This window comes from Colius striatus, chromosome 8 (assembly GCF_028858725.1).
Source record: "Colius striatus isolate bColStr4 chromosome 8, bColStr4.1.hap1, whole genome shotgun sequence".
Lineage (NCBI taxonomy): Eukaryota > Metazoa > Chordata > Aves > Coliiformes > Coliidae > Colius > Colius striatus.
The window spans coordinates 15,455,247-15,481,249 of record NC_084766.1 but is presented as its reverse complement, the minus strand read 5'-3'; the positions used below and the strand labels follow the sequence as shown (position 1 = coordinate 15,481,249).

General features: G+C 42.9%; 1 protein-coding gene across 4 annotated transcripts in view; it reads left to right on the top strand.

Annotated features, from left to right (window-relative positions):
- Positions 1-2,233: 2,233 nt before the first annotated feature.
- The window catches only part of P4HA1 (prolyl 4-hydroxylase subunit alpha 1), a 35,133-nt gene continuing 11,363 nt past the window's right edge, over positions 2,234-26,003 (top strand). For 2 of the 4 annotated variants that reach the window (XM_062001017.1, XM_062001015.1), the window contains exons 1-9: positions 2,234-2,331; positions 9,448-9,564; positions 10,425-10,521; positions 12,942-13,093; positions 15,128-15,265; positions 18,114-18,353; positions 19,521-19,711; positions 20,249-20,425; positions 24,000-24,070. In XM_062001017.1, coding sequence (XP_061857001.1) covers positions 9,477-9,564; positions 10,425-10,521; positions 12,942-13,093; positions 15,128-15,265; positions 18,114-18,353; positions 19,521-19,711; positions 20,249-20,425; positions 24,000-24,070 — 1,154 coding nt within the window. In that variant the 5' untranslated portion in view covers positions 2,234-2,331; positions 9,448-9,476. Of the gene's footprint in view, positions 2,361-9,447; positions 9,565-10,424; positions 10,522-12,941; positions 13,094-15,127; positions 15,266-18,113; positions 18,354-19,520; positions 19,712-20,248; positions 20,426-22,860; positions 22,932-23,999; positions 24,071-26,003 lie in introns of all 4 variants that reach the window. The other 2 variants (XM_062001016.1, XM_062001018.1) reach the window with 2 other exon arrangements.

Sequence of the window (26,003 nt, the reverse complement as noted above, 5' to 3'; positions counted from 1 at the left end):
TGCAGACATAACCAGTTCCTCTGCTGAAGCCTGCTTGAAGCTGCCTGGCCCTATCAGCATTTGGCAGCAGGTCCAGCACAGGGCAGCCTGAGTCCAGCACAGGGCAGCTGACAATCTTTTAATGCAACTGGAACCTCAGTAACTATGCTGGGGTTGAGGAAAGCAAGAGAAAATGATTGAGTGCTTTCTACCTAACCAACAGAAAGCACTGATAAGGGGCAGAAACAGATTAATGGAGCAAGACAATGCCACGACTTAATTTGACTGTTTGGTAGATTCCAAAAGCCTGGGCTGCTTTTGGCAGAAGTTTCTCTGCCTTCAGCCCCATGGTGACCAATACAAGTGAGTCTGGTACTAAACATGCCAATAAACTTCTTGTTGTTGTTCTCTGTTGTCTGCCTTACTTTTCAGAAGTATCTGAATAGCACAAAAGATGAAGAGAGAGGAGTGAATCTTGCTAGAAAAAATCTGAATGCCTTTACAGCGTGTGAGGTTTTGCCAAATCTCTAGAAGCTGCTGTTAAATCTCTGGCTAGATCTTATGGACTCTTTGGATAATAGGGTTTTAACTATATGCCTCAGCTAGAAGCTTGGATATCATTCCAGTGTTTCCTGCTAGTTGTAGGAGTTGTATTTCTGTTGGAAGAGGACCAAAATGAGAGGAAAGGAAGGCTTATTTTTTTGACTGATGGTTCCACTAGAATCTGGCCTTCTTCCTGCTCTGGCGCAGCAGCACGCGCAGCACTGGCGGTGTAGTCGGCTGTGTGGACACATCTGTGTCCACATCTGGATGGGAAATGACTAAATTAACTTTGTTTGTTTCTCATATGAGATGTATCATATCTCATAGTTTTCCCCCAAATGGGGTGTCACACTCAATGTTGTTACATTTGCTCTTTGAGAGACATGGCTGAGGGAGTCGAAGCTTGAGGTAACTGTTTAGGTACTGGCAAGAAATCTTTGTTATGGACCATGCTGCAACCTCCAGTTACCCCTTATGAAAGAGGTTTTAAGACAGTTTAAAGAATTCCTATTAAAGAATGTGTGTTAGAGGGGGATTTTGCCCCGTTGTGTCTTTGTCAGCTCTCTTTAATCACTGTTGTGAGAGCTTTCCAGCTAGAGGTGGGCAAAAATGTTGAAAAAAAGGAAGCCACAGTCTGGCTGGGCTAGTAGGGAGGTGATCCTTTATTTGAAGCCCACATTTAAAAGGAAAGGAAAAAATTGCTTATGAATGCCACTGACTCTAACTTAATTGCTGGAACTGCAGTGAACAATGACTACTTTACTCATGAACGCCTTGAAGACAAAGAACAGTCAGCATAGATCTATCACGGCGAGACACAGCTGAGACATACCTGAGTGGCTGTATGCTTTTGTGTGATAGCTGAGAGCTCTTCCCCACCAGAGGGGTGATGTGCTTTGTGACACAGACTTGGGTACTGCCTTGCAAGATGTCATCAGCAAAGTTTAGAAGCTCTGGAAGGAGGGGAGGCTGGTTCAAAACCACTACTTGATGAGTATCTCTCCCTGGGCTTTGCAAGAGAAGACTCCCCCAAGTGTTGGCTACTGGCAAGGGCTTGGATGATGGTACAGAAAGCATGTTGTGAAATATTGTGAGAGGTGCAAGGTTGGCTTAGAATCGAAATTATTACTAGAAATTAAAGCACTGATCAGATAAATGAGACAAGGCTGAGTGAGTGTTAGCTGTGCGAGCAGGGGAGGAGAGCTGGCTAGGCAGCCTTCTCCAGAAATGAGAATGGGTGCAGATCAATACCAGACCGTGCACATCAGTCGCGGGTGCCATGCAGGGAGCCGGGGCCGTGATCCCTCCTCGCTGGGGAGGGGAGGCCAGGCCCTCGTGCCCCAGGGATGCTGCCGCGGCGAGAGCTGTGGGGCACGGTCCCGCCGGGGTCAGCTACCCTGGCCGCGGGGCGAGGGGCCAGGCTTGGCCGCGGGCGCTCACCCCCGCGACTCCCGGCATTTTAGGCCTTTTCCGTGAACTTTCACCCCCAAACTTTCACGCTACTTTTAGCTCAATAGTTGTCCCCAGCTTTAGGTGCCGGTGGAGTCCCTCTCCCGTGCCGCGCGTGTGCCCCTGCTGGCGGCTGCCGGGCCCCGCGCGGCGCCCACGTGGAGCGGCGGCGCGTGCGCCGTGTGGCGGCCGCCGCTGTGACCGGGCTCACGTAGCGCGCGGCCGCCCGGTCCCGCCTCGCGCGGGCGGCGGGGCGGGGCCGGGGCGCCTATAACAGCGGCGGGGCCGGCGCCGCGCTGCGTTACGCCGCTGGGCAGCCCGTGGCTGGACGGCACCGGCGCCGCCGCTCTCCTCGCTCGGGTGAGGACCGGGCGCCCCGCGGCTCACTGGTACCGGCGGGCGCAGTTGGGTGGGCTGGGACGGGACGGGACGAGGGGGCGCGGTGTCAGGGGCAACGTCGGGGTCCGGACGGCGCGGCGGCTGCGACGTGGGCGGGGGCGATACGTGGCAGCGCTCCGCCGCCGGGCCTCCCGCCCGAGGGGCCGGTGCCTCGACCCTCCCGGCCGTTACGTAACGGGAGCCGGCAGTCTCCGGAGGGGGGCGGGAGGGCGCCGGCGGGCAGGGCCGCGGGGGCCCGCCCGCCTCTCCCGCGGCTGGCAGACTAAACAGTGCCGCCGCCTCCTGTCCCCGGGGATCCGCGGCGCTGCGGCCCGGCCCCTGCGCTTCAACGTGGCCGCGAGCAGCTCCGTGGCCGCGCATCTCGCTTCCCCTGCCCTCCCCGGGTGCAGGTGGGTTCCCGCCCGGCGGTCCCAGCCCGGCGCCGTGCTACCTCCCGAACTACTGGGCACCCACCGCGAGCCAGCGGACAGCACTTTTGCAGCTGGGGGCTGCTGCGGCATGAAAGGGACGGAGCAACGCACATTTGGTGGCCCGTTGGCTTGTCCTGCCTTAGACATTTGAGAACACTCGGGGAGCGAAATGGCTTTGTGCTGGCGCGGATGGAAAGTTAGTTGAGTGCTGGAGGGGCTGCACTGGTTGCCACACGCCGTGCTCGTAACCATGAGTGCTTTATGGTAGTGATTATGCCGCGAGAAATGAAGTTTATCTTGATTTCCCTCTCTGCTGCTTTGGGTTGTGCTCAGCCAGCTGCGTTGTGTGAAATTTTGCATCTAACTTTGCAGCAAGTTATGCCTTCGAGTATAGGTGTCTTGGTAGGATGTACCGTGACTAGAGGGAAAAACTCCTGCATGGAGTCTTGATGCTGTTGAAGAGAAAATAAAAATGTCATCTATGCTTGGAGTAAATCTTCCAGTTCACCTGAAAAGCTGGCTGCTCTTAGAGGAAAGATGTTTCAGTGTTACAGAGAGAAGATATCAGAAGAGTTGCCCAGCATTCAGTTTCACACATTTTTTTTTCCTGCTGAATTCAGTAAGAGGAGATGCAAAGGTGCTGGAGTGCCTGAGTACACACCTACTTCGAATTCGTGAAGATGCAGTGCTCCAGATTGTAGTAGATGGATGAAGCTATCAGTTACAACAACTAGATGTGAAATGCAGCTTCTTAGAATGACAAAGACTATTCAGCTAAGCATGCAGACAGCACTCTGTCAGGAGTGGAAAGTCAAGGTTTGTTTGGGAAGCAGAGGCTTACTTTTGGGATAAAGAGATATTCTCTCTCTTACAGTTCTGTACCTGTAACTACTTTTGGGTCATCACGGGGTCCAATTGAATGTTCTGAACCATACTGCAAAGCATTTGATTTGATGTAGGCTACTCTGTGCTGCTATTTAATTATGTGCTGACAGAACCAGTATGGCTTTATCTTTTTCCACCTCCTGAGACTCAAAAGTAACAACAATAAACCTAAATCTTGCTCTGCAGAGACTGTTAATTCTGCCATTTCAGCAGTTTGTGGCACAGGTAGGCACATCTCTTCTAGCTATTTATTCATTTAGAAGCTAAAGAAGCAGCACCAATTTCACAAACTGCTGTTCCTGATCAGCGCTCTTCACGTGAGATGGTACATCTGATAAACCAAATCAGAATGTGTGTATAGAAGGAGAATGACTACCTCAACTCCTCACAAAAAAACCCCAAAACAAAACATACTGTGGGTTAGTTCCCTTTGCTAATTCACTCTGTAGCCCTACACGTGGCAGGTTGTCATCTGGCACAGCCAAGGTAGTGGTATGGAGTCGGGAGCTGCTGCAGAAACTTTGGTTTGATGGGTGCACTAAGAGCTATGCATGGAGCCAGAAGACAGGGATGATCTCTGACCTTGTTTAATCTGCATAATGGATGGGTTTAAAACCTAGCATTTGAAGCTATGATTTTTGAGGGGTTTGCATAGATTGGAAAATACTCAGTGCAGTCTGAAAAGCATAAATAACAGATGAGTAACATTGTGGAAGGAGTGAGGATAAATGGAGGTTTGTGAGAAGAAAACCCAGGATTGATTTAGGGGTTGATACAGATAAGGACAGGTTGGGTTTTTTGTTGTGTTTTTTTTTTTTTTTTTAAGAAAATAATTCAAACCTTACTTGATAAATTGTGACTGTTTAACTGAGGAAAGACTAAATAAAGTTTGTGCCTAAACAGCATCTTTGCTGTCACTTTTGCTATGTGTTTCTAGACAGAGTTCTTGCAACAGCTTCAGAATGAGTTGCGGTTCCCCTGGAGAGGAACAGGCCTTCTGCTACTGCAAAACCACCTGTGGGGCTGTGGCTTCAACCTAAAAGAGCTCTTACCAGTTACTGTTTTCAACTGTTGATCACTGAGATTGTCCTGATTTTTTTTTATAATCACTTTTAATATCTGAAAACATTCAGTATGTCTCTATGGATGCTCTACTAATCCTTGAGCAGAAAGATAAATAGGAGGATAGCCTCCTTCTTGTTATATCTATTAAGTGCTCTGCTCCATTACCAGTGTTCTTTGTCTTGGCTTAGGAAGTTAAAACAAGTGGGCTATGAGAGGGCTGTGTCCATTCATTCTTCATCTGGAAGAAACCAAGGGAGAACTTGGTTCAGTTCCTTGGGTACAAATCTGTGTACGAACACACCTGCTCTATGTCCAGTCTCATGAACGTTGTCTTCAAGTTAGTAATAAGTGATACTTAAAATATGTCACTTCCTTGTCTCTTAAATTGATTCCTGTCTTTTATTATATTACTTATATATGTGATGACTTATATTACAACTTTGTCATTAAAATAAGCCCAAAATGTGCCATGTTCTTTTGTTAACAGTAGTTCTAGAAAAGCATTCTTCTCACTGCTCGGAGCTTAATTTGAAAGTAACCTTTAAAAATAACGTGCTACAGAATATAGGGAACTGGATTCTAATGTTTCTGTCCTGTGAGACTGTTAAGCAACAGTGACAGCTAAATGCTTCTAGTACTTTGGGAAAGTTCTTTCCTTTTGAGTTAACACTTATAGTTGCATCATGTCACGAGACTATAACGTGAGTGGTCCTTGAGACGGGAGAGGTTTGGTGCAGTGAGCGGCTGTTATTTCTGGTGCTATCCTCTCTCCCCCTCCCTAAACTCAGCACAGTTTAACAGATTTTTTTTTTCCCCCTTTATTTCTTTTTACATACAGTCAAATATGGTAAGAATTGTGAGAGTGGACCAATATTTAAATCAAAAGTTGAGGATCTTGGTGTTACAGCTTTTCTCTCCTGACCTTGCAGCAGACCTAATTTTGAATAGGTCACTTATTTCTTACCTAAAATGAAGAAGCTGTTTTGGAATGAAATTAGAACTATTTCAGAATAACTCCATACTGAAGTACTCCCTCAGTTTTCATTTTCTATGTTGTTTTCTGGATCCTAGTAAGCACCTGGGAACTTGGAATTGGCAGTGTGGGCATTATTATAACAAACACCTTCCATTAAATGCTTCAGTGTTCCATCACCAATTAGTGTGATCTTGATTGTCGTGAGGTTATATCACTCTCAGTAGCTGGTCTTCACTTTTCCTTCTGCTTGTATGGATGCTACGTGCACATCTGTTCTTGCAGGTTGTTTCTACTTGCAGAGCTGAACACTTCAAACCCACCTCTGTTTCATCATTTGAAATGGCGTTTGCTGTGTATCTGTTGTTAGAGGAATCCTGTGCTGTGTTTAGCAGTGTCATTTGTCTAATTGCTGCTTCATTTTACTTGTATGTACATTTGTTCTTTCCCAGGGTTTTTCTTTTCCTGTTCTGCCATGTTTTCCTGTTTCAGAGCTTGGTTTCTTACAGAAAGTCAGGAAGCTCCTGTGTTAAAGCTGTCAGCCAGCCTCCCACTTCTGTACGTGGGTAGCAGATTTCCTCCTTTTTGAGATGCTCAGCTGCCATCTTGGTGTTTGGCTGAGAAGGAGAGTCAGACTGATGAGACTCATGTGAGGGTGGTGGGGGCTGTGTGTGTGTGTGTTGTTTTACTTCATGTCACTGACAAGAAGAAATTAAGCCTACTTATTTGGCAGCTTGCATGTCTAAGAGATTTCCAGCATCTATTCTACCTGAGCTTTATTTTCTTGGATTTGGGAACCTGTAGCTGATCCTTTTGCAGTAAAGGAAGCTGTGCTACTTAGCAACTGCTGTCAGGGGAGCGAAAGCTTGGCTGGCTGCTGCCTTGGGCTCTGTTTCCAACTCTTGGGATTCCGCTTGGAAGGGAAGTAATCTTGGGTGGCTGAAAGCTATTGCAGGAGTCTGGTCCCTGCAAATGACACAAAAGCTGGAGACTGTGAAAGGAAAGAGAAATGAAGTTGGATGTGACCTCTGGATGATATCTAGCCTAACCCCCTGTTTGAAGCTGAATGAGCTTGGAGGTTAGGTTAGGCTGTGCGTGGGTTTGTCCTATTTAGTTGTGAAATTCTTCCAAGAAATGTGAAATCCAGTTTCTCTGGGCAACCTCTTGTAGTGCCAAACTGCTGTCACTGTGAGAAACTTTGTACCAACTTAGAATTTCCCTTGTTGCAGTTTGTGGCTGTGGACACTCATTAAGCTTGAAGATGTGAGGAGGCAAAGGGCTGCATCTGTGTTTGGAGTCAGCCTGGTTTTGGAGCAGGCTGGAATAGGCAGATGGAGGAGAAAAAACTATTTCCAAATCTTGCCCCTCAAACAGGCTCTAAGGCATCGTTGTGTTAAGGCATCGTTCTGTTGTTATTGTGTGAGATGCAAAACTGTCACCAAGAGCTGTAGGTGGAAAAGAGACACCACTGTTACCATCTTTTTGGTGAGGGTGTTTTTGTTGTTGTGTTTTAGAAAAGTTTCATATTGATTAATAGTAAAAAGTAAACTTTCTGAAGCTTTCCTTGTATTTCACTGAGTAAATAAATAGCTCAATGAATTCTGAGTACTGATAATGTTGGCAAATATTTATTGTGTAGTAGAACTGTTTGTGCTTAGTAATTGAGTCACAGCTGTATTAGCTCAAGTGCTGAATGATCAGGAGGCAGTTGGCTTTCTGCAGAGCAAAATACAAGTTGAGCAGTGTTTTTAATAAAAGTGCAAGTACACTTCAGTGACCTTGCCCATGTGGATACAAGTTCTTTTCAGTAAAGAGTGAAAGGAAATTTGCCAGCAAGAAGACTTGATTCTAGGTATGACCCGTTAGTTTCCAACAATTACTCAATTGGAGCTGTATTTAACAAGACTGACATTAGTCACAGAAGAGGTAGGTGCAGTTGGATAGCCCTAAGCAGGATACCTGCTTTATGCTGAAAGCTAGGTAGTGTTACAGGCTGGCTGGAGGACTGTGTATTTGTTCATTCTGGTTAGGGCTGGAGTTTCCCAAATGGATTAAATCTGGGTTGATACCAGAAACAACAATTTTGCCTTCCTTTGCTGTCTTTGGCTGCCAGTTCCAAATTGCCCTCTTGTACTGGCAAGGATGCTACTTGGCTATATAGTGAACTGTATCAGAAATGAGCGTGGGGGGGATTATTTTTTTAATGAGTTATGTTTCAAATAGTTTGTTGTAGCTTGTTGCCAGTGCAAGCAAGGAGGAGGTGAGGATTGCTCCTGTAGATGGCAGGGCTGGGTTGGAGGGTTGGTGAAGCGAAAGCACCTGACAGCTCTGGGAAAAAGCAGGACTCCAGACTTCCCTCTCCAAATTTTTACTTCACAGTTTACTTTCTGTCAGTGAATGTATCAGAATATTTCAGCCTTTCAGTTGTGGTCATGTAGACTTCAGATGATTTACAGGAGATGGAAATTCTGTTGCTTTTCTAGGCTTGTATGAATTTCTGTTAGTGCCAGTGAAACTGTGCTTGCCCTGTTCAAGAGGCAATACTGAGTCCGTAAATGTAAACACAAGCACCACTCTTTCTGTACTGCTAGGTGTGAAAGGAAAGGCCAGGAACTGCTTCCTGACTCTTGAGGTGCAATACCAGAAGAGATCTTGTGCCCTGGAGTCAAGGAAGTGTTCCCTGTTTATGTATCCACTTGTGGGCAGGATGATTTCTCTTTGAGTGTGACTTCTGTGCTTTCCCGATTTTGTTTACACCTTCCTTGTGTGAATGGCACATGTGGCACACCCGGTTTTGTTATTTGCTATCAGTACTATCAACTGCATCACAAGCGTGTTGCTTGCTTCTCTAAACAGACCGAACAGCTTTGTATCTGGACTTGTTTGGTGATGTTTCTTTTTGTTTGTTTGTTTCTTCTCTTCATTAATTTTCTTGCTGTTGGAAGAGTTGTAAAAGGATTTCTGTTAGTGGATGCAGTTGTTACAGTTTTTATGAGCAGATCCAGTGCCTGAGAGTCAAAGCATTTGTGTTTGGAAAAAAATAAATCTTGTGAATTCCAAGTCAGCATAATTACATTTAAAGTATGCAGTAGCGAGGAAATCTGAGACTGTTGAAAGGACTCAGGATCGTGAAAGGCTTTGAGCCTGGCAGCTATTTGTGGGAGAAAGTGCTGCCTGTGAGCCTGCAATGGCCTTATCCAGGGACCGACTGAACCAGCCGACAGAGAAGCCTTTTGTGTCGGGGATGGAGGCTGGGCTTCTTCGAGGTGGCAGCTGAAGAGGAGGAGCATGCAATTAACTTAGTCTGTGGACTGGCTGTATAGGACTTTAATCTAGACTTCTTCCACTGACATATTTCTGACCCTTTGGAAGAAACTTTTTTTTTCATTGAGTGGATGAACTTGATAATAGGTATTTTAACTTGGTATTACAGGGTTTTTTCAGCAATATTGGGTTTTTTAGTGCTTTTTATAAAGCAGCTCTATCTGTAGTGTGTCTTAGATGTCAAAAAGATGAAGAGTACTCTGGAAGATCCTGTCTCCAAGCTAGTCTTTCCTCTCTCACTGCACAAGACAAAAGTATAAGAAAGTCTGCAGAAGTGCCATCAATTCTCTGTGAGCTGCTCAAGCTTAGCCTGCAGAACTAGTGACAGCTCAAGAGAATAAGCTGTCTCATTTGAGGGTAGATTTAACTCTGGTGAAATGGGATTTATTTTTTTTAACCTACTTGATGTTTCCTTCATAGGTACGTGGTGAGGTGCCAACTGTTGAACTATGACATTCAACAAGATGTGGTGTACCATAGCTCTTGGACTTCTGCTGCCTTTTTCTTATGCCCATACGGACTTCTTCACTTCCATTGGTGAGTCATGCTTTGGTGTATATGCTGCATGCCAAAAGAATTTCTTGAAGGCTTTCAGGACTGCTTCTGCAATGATGTGTCAATGGCATCGAGGGCTTTAATTGGTACAGAACTAAATGCACTTACTAGCTCTTTTGAACTTACTAAATTCTTTCTTCTGGGAGAAACATACTTTAAGTCAGTCCAGTTAGTTTGACCCAGGCTAGGCTTTGTATTCATTAAAAGGTACTGGATTTTAAACATGTTAGTTGTGGACTGTTGCACAACTGTAGGAGCAAGCAAAACAGTTGATAAGGGTACATAATGATAGTAGTGTGTCGCCAGGCTCCCTCTTGGGTTCTTCTAGACAGTGACACACCTGAAGATTGTGGACTGGATCACTTGGTGGTGAACCAGTCTAGCTGCTTGCTTGCAGGAAGTGAAGCAATTATTAATTAATAACAGAGTCTGTAGGAGACCTGTTGAAGTCATGCAAGTAACCTTAAAAAAATAAAATGCTGGATTAATATTTGGTATCAAATGTGAAGGCTTTGTATATTTCTTTAGCATTGTCTTTATTTTCTCTACATTATATATGCTTGGATGAAGGATTACTCTGTTGCAACCTACTTCCTTTTCCAAATGAATCCTGAATTAGTTCTAATAATAAATACCTGATACTATGTTAATTTCCATGGCAACAAGCTTGGTCCAACACAACATGAGATTTTCTGCTTCAAGAAAAATATAGGGCAAGAAGCCTTACTCAAATACTCCATCAGGATTATTTAAACGAGTGCAGAAGGACTTGAAGAGCAGAAGAACGCTTCTGCTTCTCAATTTCTTTTCTCCATGTCTAACCAAAATAATTTATTTTCTAGGTCATATGACAGACTTAATTAATACAGAAAAAGATCTGGTGGTGTCACTGAAAGATTACATCAAGGCAGAAGAAAGCAAGCTGGAACAGATTAAAAAGTAAGCAGCTTGTTTCATAATGCTAATAGCTGACAATTTGAGTCCACCCTTTTGTTAAAAGTGCTTCCCAAGGCTGATTAAATTTGTGGAATTTTTTTCCTCTGAGACCAAGCTTAAACTTGCACTTTTTGCTGAGTTTTTGTCCCAAGTAGTTATCTCCAAACCATTGGTTTGCTTTATTGCAGCTTTCTGATGATGAAATCTAGTCAACTCACTTTCTGTATGATAACTTTTACTTCAGTACTTTTGCTTGTATGTACTTCCCAAGGGGATGTAGTTCTTTGAATGACAATTTGCCTAGTGGAAACTAAACCCCAAGAAGTCTCCAAATGAGCGTTACAGGGCTGCAATGATACATGAGATGTAGAAGTGCTACAAAGTGTTGACATGCGTGACCATATCGTAGCTAACCAATGAATAGTAATAACCTGCTACAAGAGCAGAGTCTCTGTATTTTGATCTGCTATAGTTGGATTTAAAAGTAAAATAAAGCAAAATAAAACCTCATTACTGCTTTAAAAAAAAAAAGAGACCTGACCTTTGCCAATACTATGTTGCTGATTTCTGATCCTCACACCTACAGAGTCCAGTATGTCAGATTTTATCACAGCTAGAAAGAAAAATTTTGTATGACTCAGCAAGCTGGTTTCCTGGATTTCAAAAGTGTGTGTAAATCATCAGGATATTTAAACAATTTCAGATAGATGCATTAATTGTAGTTTAGCCTTTATGTATTACATTCTGCCTTCCAGGAAGAAGGATGCTTTTGTTAGACTATATATTTTTTATACAGCATTGGAATTGCTCTCAAGTTTGCCTCATATATACGTATTCTTTACTGCCACAAACTAAGATGGGAGCATGCCAATTGGACATGGAAGAGTGTGTCAATACAGTTTGTCATAAAAGCTTTGAAGCTCTGTTTGTACTGTATTGTGAGTGCTCAGAAGAGTTCAATTAAGTGTCACAGAGAGATAGAAGAACCCAGAAGAAGTGCCAGGAACATTTGTGTTTGGACTTTGTATTTTATTGGTAGCTTGTGTTAAAAGTCAATGAAGTATGGAGGATGGCTCACACCATATGAGTGGCTTCTGGTGAAGGCTTTTATGAAAGAAAAACTACTTGAAAGAAATTCTGACCTTGTGATTGCAGTGACTTTCAGCCACTGCTTAGGTTGGATAGTCATGCAGTGGGAAGCACACAATGCATCTGACCTGGTGTGATCTGAATGCACAATTTGTTGAAATGGATTTATTTGGCCTTTGTCTTGCTAGGAGCTGGAGTTGGTCCCCAGGAGCACTTTGAACATTCCATTTTAGAGTGAACACCTTCACTCATGTTGTTGCTGGCAAGAACCTGGACAGGGACTGTCAGAGCATAGGAAAAGAACTAGAGAATGTGCGAAGAGTGAAAGCCAACAGTGGCACCTTTAACAGTTGTAACATCTGCCTCTCTCAGATAAAACAGACAAGCTTCATTCAGGCTTACCAAATTCTGGAGCAAGCTGAATGCTGGCTTGTGTGCAGAGTTGCCTCTAGGCTACAGATTCTGCTTTATATTAGTGTCGATGTTTGGTATTCTCTGTGGGGTGTGACTTTTTTTAATGTTAACTCATCCTGATTTCAGGGTGTTGTTACATGTCTTCATCGTTTGGATAGAGGGAGACAGTTTGGTTGTTCTGCAGATGTGTACCAGCATAGCACTGGTGTGTGTAGTGTGGTGTGAGACTGGAGCAGGCTCTGGGGTGTTTCCATTAAAACAGATGACAGATGAACAACAGAAATTGTTGGAAGGTGTGCTTGTTTCAGAATGTGTTTGGGCTGTGAATGGCTTATGTCCCTGGCAGAGTTAGAGAGGTTTGTAGAGTCAGAACTGTAACACCAGAAGGTTGATCCAGGTTCCTCATTCCTAGGTACTACGTGGTTCTGACAAGCTTTCAGTGTGGAAGGCAGTTCTGTGGTGGGAGGCATGGAGCTTATAATAGATTTAAGAGTGTGTGCCTAAGTGTAAAATAATCTGAGACACATTGAACTAACTTTTGGTAAACTTTAGAAAAAAGGCCACTGAAAAACAAAAGATAAAAAATGTGAGTAAAGCTTTATTTTTTTTGATTAGTCCTGCGTGGAAACTCATAATGGAACTGCTGGTATACTGTGTTTGGAGGAAGGAATTTGTCCTGCAGTGTTCCCACAAAAACCACAAGAGACCACAAGATTTAGGCTGCAGCTGAGGAAGAATATTAAAAGAAAAAAGCCCCTTCTGTTCCTTCTAGGAGAGCTTTATATATAGATAATGTAAAACCTTGCAGTTTGTGTTAGATTTTTTTAGTAACAAAGACTGTCGAGTAGTTTGAAATCAATTTTATTGTGCATTGGCAAACTTTTACCAGAGACTTTAATGAACGTATGTTTTCACTATAGATGGGCAGAGAAGTTGGATCAGCTGACAGATACTGCTACGAAAGACCCAGAAGGGTTTTTGGGACACCCTGTAAATGCATTCAAGTTGATGAAACGCCTTAACACAGAGTGGGGTGAGCTGGAGAGCCTTGTTCTGAAGGACATGTCAGATGGTAAGTGTGTCTGTAGTCAACAAGGATCCCATTGTAGTTGTATTTACTTGACTATGTCGTTCATGTGTTATGGTTTGATTTAGATTTTTAAGTTTGCTTTTGAGGTGATTTCTAAAAAATAATCCCAGAAGACCTACTGTTTTCTGTCAGTGTGCTATCATCTGAGCTTTACAAAACATTTGGAAAACTGTGATGTTTAAGCTGAATCATTTCCTTGGATGCTTTAAATTTTGCAAGGGATCAGGGCTTGCTTTTGTGTACTCGCTTGCTTCTTGCAAACTGGTACTTAAAGAAATTTAATCTCTAAACATCGTGACTGAACAGAAAAAAAGCAACAAAACTCTTCTGAGTATGAGACGTGAGGCTGCCTTTGAGAATGATCAAGTGCTGTTGCTGCTGATACACCCAGAGTTGTTGACGTTTCTGAATGTTGGCAGAGACTTGAGCCTCTTCTTCAACAAGAGTAGAAGTTCTTCAGAGGGGAATAGGACATTTGACATAGAACAGTTGACTGTGAAAGACACTTAGAAAAAGCTGGACTAGTGAGTCTTAAGTCCTTCTGAATGAGGGGAGGGTAAAAACCCAAAGGAGACTGTTTTCTTTTAAGAAAAATGTTAGGAAAAAAGTGAAGTATTGGAGGAAGCATGGTGTAGTAAAAGAAATGGTGTGGGTTTTTTTTGAAGCAGGAATGCCTTTCCATAAACTAATAGTGCTATAAGGTCTGAGTAGTTAAAAAATGACTGGGAAGAGGGGCAAAAATCACAGGCTTGGCCAGTTCTTTTTCTTTTTTTTTTGGATAGTCTTACAGCTGATTGTTGCATACTGTGCTCTGTCTGGTTTTGGTCACGCTGCTTGGTTTTCTGCTGGTGGTTGTTAGGTGAACGTAACAAACATATTTACCTTAGTTAACACTGTAAAGCTTGTGCTTCTGAATCTTGGGACAAAAGAGTAGAAAAGTTAAGTTTCCTGAAGATGGCTGTCAGTCTGTTCTAACAGAAGTCCTCATGGCAGACTTGGCTGTTCCTTTTGGTGCTGCATGTACCAGAGTGCTGCAACTGGTCTCTTCAGCTACTCTCCTGCCTTTCTGGAGGCTTTTCCTTCTCCATGTGAACAGCCCACCAGTCTCCTGACTGTACTGAAGCAGAAGGGTAAAAATAGCATAGCTCTCCTGTTGAAGAGAGGATGATGCACTGGAAGGAGAGCCCTTCCAGTAACAGCAATAGCAGTGGTCATGTGTATGTCCACCAGAGAGGAGTAGGAACATCTCATGTGACTCTAAGGATGAGGGAACTGTTCCTAGAGAGTATTTTTTTGCTTTGTAGAACCTGCTTGTCTTCTGTTGAGTAAATGTCACCCTTGTGCTTCTTTAAAAGCCTCTTAATCTTTTCTTTTTGATTCTTCTTTTTCCTTTCTCTTCACAAAAAAAGCTAATTTTTCATCTCCATTTCTCAGATGGATCTTGAGAAACCTTTTTAACTTTGTATATTTCTCAAGTTTCTGTGTAATTAGGTAATGCCCAAGTCCACAGAAAGTTGTTAGGTTCGTAGCAGATGCTTAGTTGCCTGAAGTCAAAAGCTGTTTGCAGCTAGATGTGAGCATTTTTGGTTTTCATCTTTTTACTGACGAGCCTTAACCTTTACACTGCTGTTCTTAACTCCGTGTGGATTTTTTCCTCCTCTAAACTATTTGTAAATTCCATGTTGTTAAATGAGAAGCCCGATGGAAGGCAGATTGAGTGGAATGATTGCAAAAACTACCATTATAACATTATCTGTAATGTTCCTTATGTGGGGATGGTCTTTTTGTTGTATGGAGCTTTTTTTTAACCTGTTGAGACAAAAAGAGTTTCTGGATGTAGCCAAAGGATTAGTCCCACGCTTTGGAAAGAACTGTTGCATTTGCCAGTGTTCTGCAGGGCTAATAGCTCTTCTTGACTTATAGCCTTTCCTGAAATGTTGGCTTATCTCGGAGAAGGGAGTCATTTCACACACACAGTTGTGAAAAGACAGATCGAGTGTCTCCCTGTCTCTCCAGGCTTTATCTCAAACATGACTATCCAGCGGCAGTTTTTCCCCAATGACGAAGATCAGACTGGTGCAGCAAAAGCTCTCTTGAGACTTCAAGATACGTATAATTTGGACACAGACACCCTCTCAAGAGGCAATCTTCCAGGTAAGAGTCATCAGCATTATTTTCAGATGTTGTGAAGTTTTACTAAATGTCCTGGTTACAAATCATTTGACTCTGTTCCTCCTTGTTAACTCTGTAGCGTGATGGTAACAATAGGAAAGTGTTTGAGCTAACTAAAGATGCGTGAAAACTAGTGTGACATGGGTTGTTGATCAGGGGCTGACAGTAGGTGTCTCTTCTATTTCTGCCACACCTTGAAAGAGAGGAACCTGGTGCAGCTGGAGAGGAACCCAGGAAGAGCTGACCCACTCTGACATGCTCTCTGGAGTGTTGCTACAGTGGTTTTTTTTTTTTTTGGAAGCTACATCTAGTTGCAGCCAAGTGCATGTGGATAAAACACACTGCACAGAACACAAGTTTCTTTCTGAATTGTATTATTTTCCTCACTCTACTCACTCATTTTCTGCTTATGCTAGAACTTGAACATGTCTGCATCTCTCTTCTAGTTATGGTAAGATAATTGAGTTTTAATGGTCTTTAATAAAAAAAAAAGGCAATAAAATCTTACCTGGGTGAGGATTTTCCTGTGTTACACCAGCAGGTTCCTAGTAACAGGGTAACACATTTCAACAAAATAGTCCTATCATTTGTTATCCCTTTCCCTGTCACAGTTAAGATGAACCTTTCAGATTGGGGGTGACTGAGGCTTCTTTGAGTTTAAACTTCATGAAGCGTATAAACTGAAAAACAAAAGGCAGAGTGGATGCTCAGACTTGAGCTTATGTGACATTACCTGAGGTAGTTTATAATGGTTTATATGCAGGAAAACATGCACTTATTTCTGCTAGAAGACTCTTTCTCTGCTGAGTTTCCCGTATTTCCTCTGTTTGAAAATCATACTGTGCCAACTGGCAAAAAAAAATGAACTCTGTACAATCCATTTGCTTTTGCAAACACTCATTGTGGTCAGATGTCTAATAAAATTAAGGGTAATTGGCTTTACATGTGATGATGTATAATCTAGCTTTTGGGTTTAGGGCAGTCTTGAACTAAAACCTACAGATTCATTCTAATAAAATAAGCAATTTGTTATTGTTCTCTTAAAACAGCACAAAAATATAAGACAAAGTGCTTTGAATGTAGCTTATTACCGCTTTTGAAGTAGTAAGCTTCACAGACTGTGTGTGATAAAGTGTAATTACAGAATCTGAAAGTTCTAGAGTATAGAAGAGAACTGGTTGTTCTCTTCAGAGCTCCTGAAAGGATTGTCCCGTGTAGTCACTTGTCACTGCTCTTTGTCTTCCTTCCCAGGGCATTGCTGTTTGGTCAGGCCATCAGGTTTTGATCAGAATCTTAATTGCTGCCATATCACTTGTTAATTCTCTTTACTGCATTACAGGCTGTGCTCTTTCTTTATATTAACTATTAACTCCGTTTGACTGCTGGCTTAAGGAGCCTTTAAATAGTTGCTTTTTCACATATGCATTTTCTTCTGCTGCTAAATGTATCAAGCAACAGTCACTCCAGAAGATCTCTGTCTATGAGCACTCCACCACCACCTCACCCATTTCCCTAATTTAGGGGAATTTTATAGTTATTTTATTTTAGAGTTGGCAGCTTCAAGCGTAGAAAACAGAATTCACTGTGTTGATGGATCTGCTGGGAAACACTGGGGGGGAGGGATAGCTCCTTCAACAACTAGTGGTTGTTAGTTACCATTTTCAGGGTTTTTATACACTTCAAACAACTACATTTGCCAACAAAAGCATGCATAAAATGTCCATCTCTTAATTTGCTCTTTACCTTGATTGGTTCCTACCTATTATAAAATTTCCTATATCATAGTGATTGGTTAAAAAAAAATATCAGTCCCTTTTGTTTTAGTAACAGCTAAGGTAACCTAACAAATACCAGGGTCTTGTCTTGACAGGTCCTTTTCAGGTGTTGTATGTAACTCTTGCAAGTTGATCCTTATGTGATTCAAATGAAAACTTACTTAATCAGTAGATGTTTAACTAGTTAATGTGATGATAAGTTGTTAACTAAAATAATTGTGTATCTGTAACAACTGGCCATCACAGTATGGACCCCAAGGTGTTTCACAAGTGAGCAGAAAGCGATTTGCTCTGTGGGACACTGCGTTTCATGCACTGTCTCTTCAACTATTTAATCCCTGAAGGCATGTCTTCAACAGAAGAACTCCCATCTTTGAATGCAACTGTGGGAGCTGCTACTAGAAATTCATAATGTGTTAAGATGTAATCAGGAATGTAATTTTAGCCATAAAACTGGCAGGTCCTGTTTCCTTTTTACAAGATTAAGTTTGGTTTTTCATTGGGCCTTAATTTTTCAGTGGCAAAAATAGGAATCTGTAATTTTCTCACTAGTGCTTTAATCTCTCAGAGGTCTCTACAAATGTTTCTGAAAATGACTATGAAAATCTTGAGCAGCTGGGAATTTACTGACTGATGTTTTCTTTTTCCTCTCCCACTAAGTTGTCCCTCACAAGATGTGCCTCAGTAACATTTTGAAAGCAATAACACAATGTCTTTCAAAACAGCTTTCTGAAAGTTCTTATTTGCTTACTTGTTGCTCCAGCTCAAAGTGTTTGGGATTTTGGAGAAGGAAGGGTTATTTTACTTTATTTTCCAGTAATGGTAAAGACATTCAGTTAGTTGCTGGTATTTTAGCAATGGAAAACTGCATCTCACTGTTTGTGTTCTGCCAAAGATTTACAGGCTTTAGATACTTAGACTGAGTCTTCAAACAAATAGTCACTACAGAAGAGAGATGTTGAAGTCACAATCTGTACTCTAAAGAATAAGGAATAACTGAATGAAGATTAGTCTGGAATTTTGTGTAAATTGTTTGGTTTGACTTTTCAATACAGGTGTGAAGCACAAATCCTTTTTAACAGCTGAGGATTGCTTTGAGCTGGGGAAGATTGCCTACACTGAAGCTGACTACTACCACACTGAGCTCTGGATGGAACAAGCTCTGAAGCAATTGGATGAGGGAGAAGTGTCTTCTGCAGATAAAGTCTACATCCTGGACTACCTGAGTTATGCTGTGTATCAGCAGGGGGATCTAGGCAAAGCCATGATGCTCACTAAACGCCTTCTGGAACTGGGTAGGTAAAAGAAGGATCTGCAGCTCACCGTGACCTAATGCTGCTCTCGAGCAGATGCTAGCTCTGGCTTTGTACTGGGGAGTGCAGACTTGCCTCAATTCTGGCTGGCACATGGCATTTAAAATGAATTATTTCTGATGCTGCAATTGACATCTTGATGACTAGTTTTCAGTAAAATAAACTACATATTATCATGCCTTACTACCATGCTTTTAGATGGACAATTATAGTCTCCACCACCACATCAGAAAGTGTCATGGTTAAGGATTCCTCCTTTCCACTGAAGTATTTTCTGCCTCCTGTCGCTGTTGGCTTCTAATGACTTACCCATTTTAGTCATTACTGCATGAAATTTGTTTCTCTTACTGTATTTCACTCCTCTGTTGAGATGACTTCCTCTTATGTACAGCCAGGAAAAAATCAATGAAATTGAAGTTAACTTGGTGATACCAAAATCTCTGCAGATTATTTAAATGCAAATTAAGCATACTTGAGGTTGAAAAACTTGGGAAAATAAGAAATGGAGAATGCAGTGCAGTGAGCAAAGATTCTATTTTATGAAATATGAAAAGTATTTATGCTTCTGTAACTATTCCCCTGAGTGACTGTGTACAGGATGCCATGGGAAGTTCATAACTAAACCTAGCCTAGCAAAGGCTGCTGGGAACCATTTATTAATAAACTGAAGCTAATTATTCAAGTTTAGTGATTGTTAAAAGCTTTGTCACCAGAAATCTTCATTCCCATCAGGGAAGGTTTTAAGTTTGAAGCCCGTTATGCTGTCCTAGCGCATTCTCTGTCCTGGCCTCTTCTCTCTCCCTCTCTGGTGAGATTTACTGGTAGGGCCAAACCCTTTTCCTTAGTGTTGTTGAGGATCCAGGCCTGGAGCTAAGTAAGGTCTTAACTGTGAATGAACTGAGCTTAGCTCTGAAAGCTCATTGTGTGTTTTCCTGAGGATAAGTGTGTGCTGCAGGTCAGCATCGCTTCCAGCTTAGCTCGGAGTTGTAGCTCTCCCGTGAATGCTCTCAAGCCAGTGTAAATGTTTCTAATTTCTATTTGAGAATCAGTAGTGTGCATCTGTTTTTCTTTTTGTAACCAACTTCTTCTGGATACTTCTTCACAAGTTGGAAATGTGCCAGTGATACTTGTCTGTTTCTTTGTCAACAGATCCTGAACATCAAAGAGCAAATGGGAACATGAAATATTTTGAATATATCATGGCTAAAGAAAAAGAAGCCAATAAGTCCAGTACAGATTCAGAAGACCAGTCGGAGAGGGAAACTGAGGTTAAGAAAAAGGATTACCTGCCTGAGAGAAGGAAGTACGAAATGCTGTGCCGTGGGGAGGGTCTCAAAATGGTAAAGTGGAGTAGCCTGTTTTCAAATGTTTGAAACCAACCATAACAAAACAGTGTCCAGAATTTGTGTGTGGCATGAAAGCAAGGAAGTTGTCAGAGCAGTTGGCTGAGCATGCAGAGTGGGAAATTAGCGTGTGTTGGATTCCTTCCCCGTCTCATTCTGCCCAATAGACAGTGAGTCGTGCTGCCTCAGGCCCAGCTCACTCTCTTGGATGCCCTGAGTAACTGTAATTAACTGAGTGGAGGCTCGGAAGTCTGGATTTCCCTGCGGTATGGAATGAGAGTGCTTTCTGAGTGAAAGAGTTGTTTTGAACAGGGCTATGTAAAGTACTGCATGTTGCTGTACTATAGAGTGACAGTGGTTTGCCGCAAGCACTAATTTCTGAAACGGAAAGCATCTCTTTGACTTGTAACATAGCATTAAGGTAAGGAAGGGGAATCAGTCCTGTGTTGTCATCTCAGGACATTTTCTGTTTCTTGGAGATGTTAACGTCATCAGGAAGTTCTCTGATGATCTCTTGCTCCACCTTGCTTTCAGACTCCTCAGAGACAAAAAAGGCTCTTCTGCCGCTACTATGATGGGAACAGGAATCCGAGATACATCCTGGGCCCTGTCAAACAGGAAGATGAGTGGGACAAACCTCGCATTGTTCGCTTCCATGACATCATCTCTGACGAAGAGATCAAAACTGTGAAGGAACTAGCAAAGCCAAGGGTAAATGCCTTACACTTCTTTGCCTTTTGGAATCAGAAGTTCTGTGTGTGGCGCTTTGTGTATGTGTGATTCCGTCTCCTCTTGAATGCAGATGTGTGTCCATTGTGCTCACATGTTACTTTTTCTCACCTTGTAGCTCTTAGTGACACACTCTTTGATGGAGATATTGGGGAAGCTGGAAATTCTATGTAGTTGAGAGAGGCAAGTAACAAGTGTGAAATTGTCAGACTTGCAGCAGACACAATTTCAGTGTGTGCTATTTCAGATAAGGAGGAGAGCGCTCTACAACAGAAAACAAACATCCTGCTGCTAGATTGCCTTGAAGTATACCTGCTATCTGGTTTTTATTTGGCTTTCTGTTTTTTGTGGGCTTTTCTTTGTGTTTTTGTGGGTTTTTTGGTTTTGTTTTTTTTTACTTTTAAGTCTGTTTGCCAGAGTTGTGATCTGGAGAAGAGTTTTGTCTTGGGAAAGGCAACCATTCCTCTGGTCCTGGAGTGCCACGTTATAGTATAGGCCAAAACAAATGTCTGTGTTCTTTCTCCAGTATAAAACTGACTTCTGTCTCCCAGGCTTTGAAGTTGCCTGCAGATGGAAGAGCTTTAAGAGGGTAGTACTTAATCAGTGCTACTTGGCTGCTTATTCATAATGCCAGCTCATCAAATCCTCTTTCAGAAATTGGATCCTGAGGTTCTTGTTTCTGAATGCAGAACAATGCAGGCCAGATCAATGCTCAGGGTAAACAGGAGTGTCCAAGACTAATAGAGTTGCCTTGTGGATCCACTTGGTGTGACTTCACATCTCAAGATGTGCATATGAGAAACTGAGTACTAGGTAGCCTGAAGGCAGTTTGAAAGCTTCTTAAAAGCTGATGCATTGTACTGCTGAGGTAACATTCTGAACTGTAAGCAAGAAGTAACAAGCAAATCTCTTCATGTACCTGTAAGACATCTCTTTCTGCTCTCCTGTCAGGCAGCCTTACTTGCGGGTCTGACAGTCAGAGCCCTGGCTGTTTGTTGATGATTCGGTACTGCAAAAGCTCTGGCGTTCCATCTCTGGAATACAACTGCATCAGTTCTTCGTAGGGTAGAGATAACTCTCAGTGCTGAAAAGTCTGTGAGTGCAGTGATTTTTACCTTCTAACCTTGCTGAGATATTTGTTTTCCTATCAAGTATTTGGCTTGTGGTAAAAACTTGGAGATTCATAGTTAGTGAACAGAGAAGCATCTACATATGGTCAGTGTTCCACATCCTTCCTATGGCTGAAGCCTTGCAAGGCTCAGTAAGGAGCATAGCAAGGGGATTGTGGTTTTGAGATGGAAAGGTTATGTCCCCCTTCTGGGGATGTCAGCATGGCTGCCTCTGGGAAGGTGGTGCTGTCTGAGCTGTGCCCAGCCCTTTGCTGCATGAGCTGCTGGCAGGAAGAAGCTGCCCCATCATTCAGCTTTGGGGGGCTTGCTGGAATTGTAGTTTGTGCCTTGGTTCTTAGGTGTCTGCAGGGGTTGAGAGGTGACACATTAAGAGTTTCTGGTACCTTTCGTTGTTAGTGGATTTGCAGAAGCCATGGTGTACTTGGTTTGATTTAACAATAGATAAGTGCCTCTTCTGATTGTTTGGGACTTGGCATGCCATTTTGTGCCTCTGCCAAAACCTGGGCTCTGCAACTCAGCCTTTCCAGTTATGAATACTGGAGGGTGTCTGATAGTACCTGAACAAAGTCCAGGGGTACATATAAGGCTCCGAATAAGAGTATTAACATAGATGGGACAGCGGGAAGTAAATGGAGTGCAGCAAGATGAAAGGAAGGACTTGAAGCAAGAGTTCTTGCTGTTGTATAGCTTACAAATACAATGTAGATGTGTTGATGGAGCAAGCAAATTGTGTAGCAGCCAGTGTTAGAGTTCAGTGCTGCTTTTGATAGGAAACTGATCAGAAAGGTAGGATTTTGTTCATCTTCTGCTTATACAAGGTGACAGTGTTGCCTGGCTTTAACTGTAAAACTCATCTGACACACACAAGACAGAGTACTAACGAAGGACCAGTTGTACACGTGCTCTAATATTGTGTCACTTCCAGCACTGGTTGCAACATAAAGGAAATGAGAGCTTTTATTTTACTTTATTCAGATGGCTGTTCTCACTGCAGAAATGGGAACGTTGCTTCCTGGAAGACGTGATCTTTTCTAACTCTCTGTTTAAACACAACCACTCCAAAACCCCTTAAAACCCTCTGTTTTAGTAAAGTTGGAGATAACTCCTTTCCCATCACTGCTTTATGAATTTCCAGCCCCTTCATAAAAGGAAAACCACTGTGGAAGATGCCCACGCGGGTGACTTGCGTGGTGGCTTGCGTGACCTTTCCCCTTAGGCCGAATGGTCGGATTGCTGTGATGCAGTATGTGCTTTGTAATGCAACTATTCTGATGGTTCGCTTCACAGCTGAGGCGAGCCACCATTTCAAACCCCATAACAGGAGCCTTGGAGACGGCACATTACAGAATTAGCAAAAGGTAAGAGAGCTCTATGCCAGATGTTTTGGGCCTGTAATGAGTGCGGAGATGCTGCTCATTATGGGAAAGAAAGAGGTGCTCTAAAAAGACAACTTGGGCTTTGTGCTCCACTGCTTTGTTACATGTAGATCTGTATCAAGCTTTTACTGCTGAGTTCCTCAGTCTTTTCCTCCAGCTAGAAGTTCAGGGGGCGTATTTTGATTTCTTCTTGTTTTGGTCACTTTCTCCATGTGTGTTCCCAGATAATGATCTGTACAAGCAGCAGGTCTCTGCAATCAGTGTAATAAATACGTGATGCTACAAAAACCTGTAGTAGAATCTATATTTTGTTTTTTAACGGTCCCTTCCATTCTTCTTACCAGCCAAAAATTGTTGTCCTTTGCCTTGTAAAATGTAGCAGACCTGTTGAAGTGCATTTATGTGAGTGAGAGATGCTTCAAGTCCTTCCTGTGCAGGACAACTGGAGTGCCATGCAAATCCCATGTTTAAGTCACACAGCACTTCATTGTCTGAGGCAACCTTGTGCTTTGTCTGGGATCTTTTACCTGCTGCTGACACAAATCTGACAGAAGGCAAACTTGTTCTCACCGTGTTCCTTGTTCCTTCCACTACTACAAGTTTTGAATTTAGCCAATGTTTTCCCAGATTGGCTGGCTCTAAAAGAAATCACCTGCCCCTGTCCACCCACCCCTGTTAACAGTGGTGGTTAAAGATTGGCTGTGTGTTCCATCAGCCACAGTTCTGAAAGATCTAAACTTCTGGGTGAAGAGGAATTGCCTGTGAAACTCAGCATTGTAAATCACTTGCAGGAAGTGTCTAGTTTGAAACAAAAAAGAAAAAGGAAAAAAAAAAAGGAGGAAAAAAGTGAAAGGACAATCTAACCAAATTTTTCCAACCAATTTGTTTTGATTTGGACCTGGCAGCTACAGCTTCTGTTGCCCTTCTAATATTGCTAATGTAAGAGCATTGCATACCATCCAGACCAATCGGAACCCTTTCAAACACCTGTGGCTTGGCAAAAAAGCAGCCTATGAGGTGGGTAAGCCCTTGTCCTTTCTCTTTTTGTAGCTGAGCCGTGCTACTGTTCATGACCCTGAGACTGGGAAACTGACCACAGCACATTACAGAGTCTCTAAGAGGTAAGGGAAACGTCTTCCAGAGGTGTACCCAGGCCAAGGAAGTCTGCTCTGGGACTGCACTGCTTCAGCACTAAATGTGGGGCAAATAAGGGTTTTGCATGACATTCTATTTTTACTCTCTCTTCAGATGTAAGAGAACAGCCTATAGTGAAGTGAGCAGTCGTGTAGCAAAGCATAGTGGGCCCCTGATAGACAAAAGTTGTGGCCCTTAGTGGTAGCCCAGAGGGAAGAGTCCACTATTGCTTAGCATGGCTTTTCTCCTGCAACTAACCTACTCATGGGTTGTGCTCTGCTTCCCCTGCCCAGCCCCAGGCCTGGCTGCCTCTGAAGCTCACCTCTGCCCCAAGCTGTGGAGTTGGTACTTGCTGCTTCAAACCACGCCGCTGTGAGCTGCTGTCATTCATGGGCACAGTGCAAATGAAAGCACGCTGAGAATGTCAAAAAATGTCCTTGCTTAAATGATGGAAAGTAGATGCTGCTTTTAATGGAAAACTAGTGTTCTTTCAGTTTCTTTGAACAAAAACCCTGATATTAGAATGGCTAGTAGTTTAAGGGGTTTATTCAGCTTTGAATGTCTTATAAAAGATGAAACTGCTTCAGAATACTGGATCCCAAGAAGTTGATTGATTCAGGAATGGTTATAACTCTCATGGAAACCAGGAAAACATTATAATGGAGGTTAGATTCTTAAAGCCATGCTTGTTACAAGTAGTGTCAACTTTTCTTTTTATTCATGGAAAAGTGCCTTGTGCCTTGGGCAGCATCGCAGGTCTGCTCCCTCATCGGGCACGTGCAGGTAGTGGGAGCCCTCTGGAAATGGTCTAGTGAGCCCATATGGGTTTTCTCCTAGAGACCCCCTTCAGCGTGACTTCAGGAACTTACAGCCTCCTGTTTGACATGAGTGGCGTTTAATTTGTATTTTTTTGTTGTCATTTTTTAAAGTCTGTCCATGTCTTACCTGTCTTGGTTATCTGTGGCTGTGTATTCTACAGAAAGCCTCTGTTCAGTCTCAGGATTTGTCCTCTGGGGCATTTACTGAAGAGACTTTAATCCATTTGAACAGACCCTCAGGATTCCTGTCAAATGTGATGTGCTAATAATAGAAATTTGAGAAGGTGGCCAGATTGCTAATTGAAATGCAGATGCATGATTGGCCCCTATACCCCTTTGTAAATAGCTGATCCTTAGTAAAAACTTTTGATTTAGGGTTTTGGTTTTTTTCATTAGTAGAAAGTGCAGTGCCTTGAGATGACTGCAGGTGCCACTGTCAGAGAAAAACAGCCCCTGAACACTACCCAGCATTAGAAGCTGGTTCCCTGGCAGCCAGATCCTCTTTATCTCCTGACTTTGACACGGCAGAATCACTGTTTCTTGTAGGACTTTAACTGGAATTAACCTTGTGCTATACCTTGCCTAGGGATCCTATGAGAAAGTGTAGGGGCAGCCCTAGGCCACCTTGGCACAGTGCGCTGCAAGACTGGAGCAGAGCATCTTGGCTGTTACCTGGTTAACCAGACCTTTAAATGATTAACTCCAGCAAACTCGAGGAGCTCACAGCATTAAATCAGATTTTACTGAGCTAAAGGTCTTTAATTCCATCTCCCACAGGAAACTGAATTAGAATTGCAAAGGGCACAGCATACTGAAGTTAGTGAAGATACTTTACTGAGGACAGGAATGGACTTGAGGCTAGAGGGGAACTTCACTTCTCATGCTTCTCCTTGCCTTGCTTTCATGTGAGGATTGTCGAGGATGTGTTTACTTTAAACAAGAGCTTGACACCTAAACCTATAGGAGGAGGTGAAAGCCAGCCCCCCAAACTTGACTGCTTCAGAAGGATTGTGTTATTAATGCCAGATCAGTGAATGCCTCTTGCAGAACCTCTGGTAGAAACATCTTTCTGCGAGAGCTGTTTGAGCTGCTTTGGATTCCA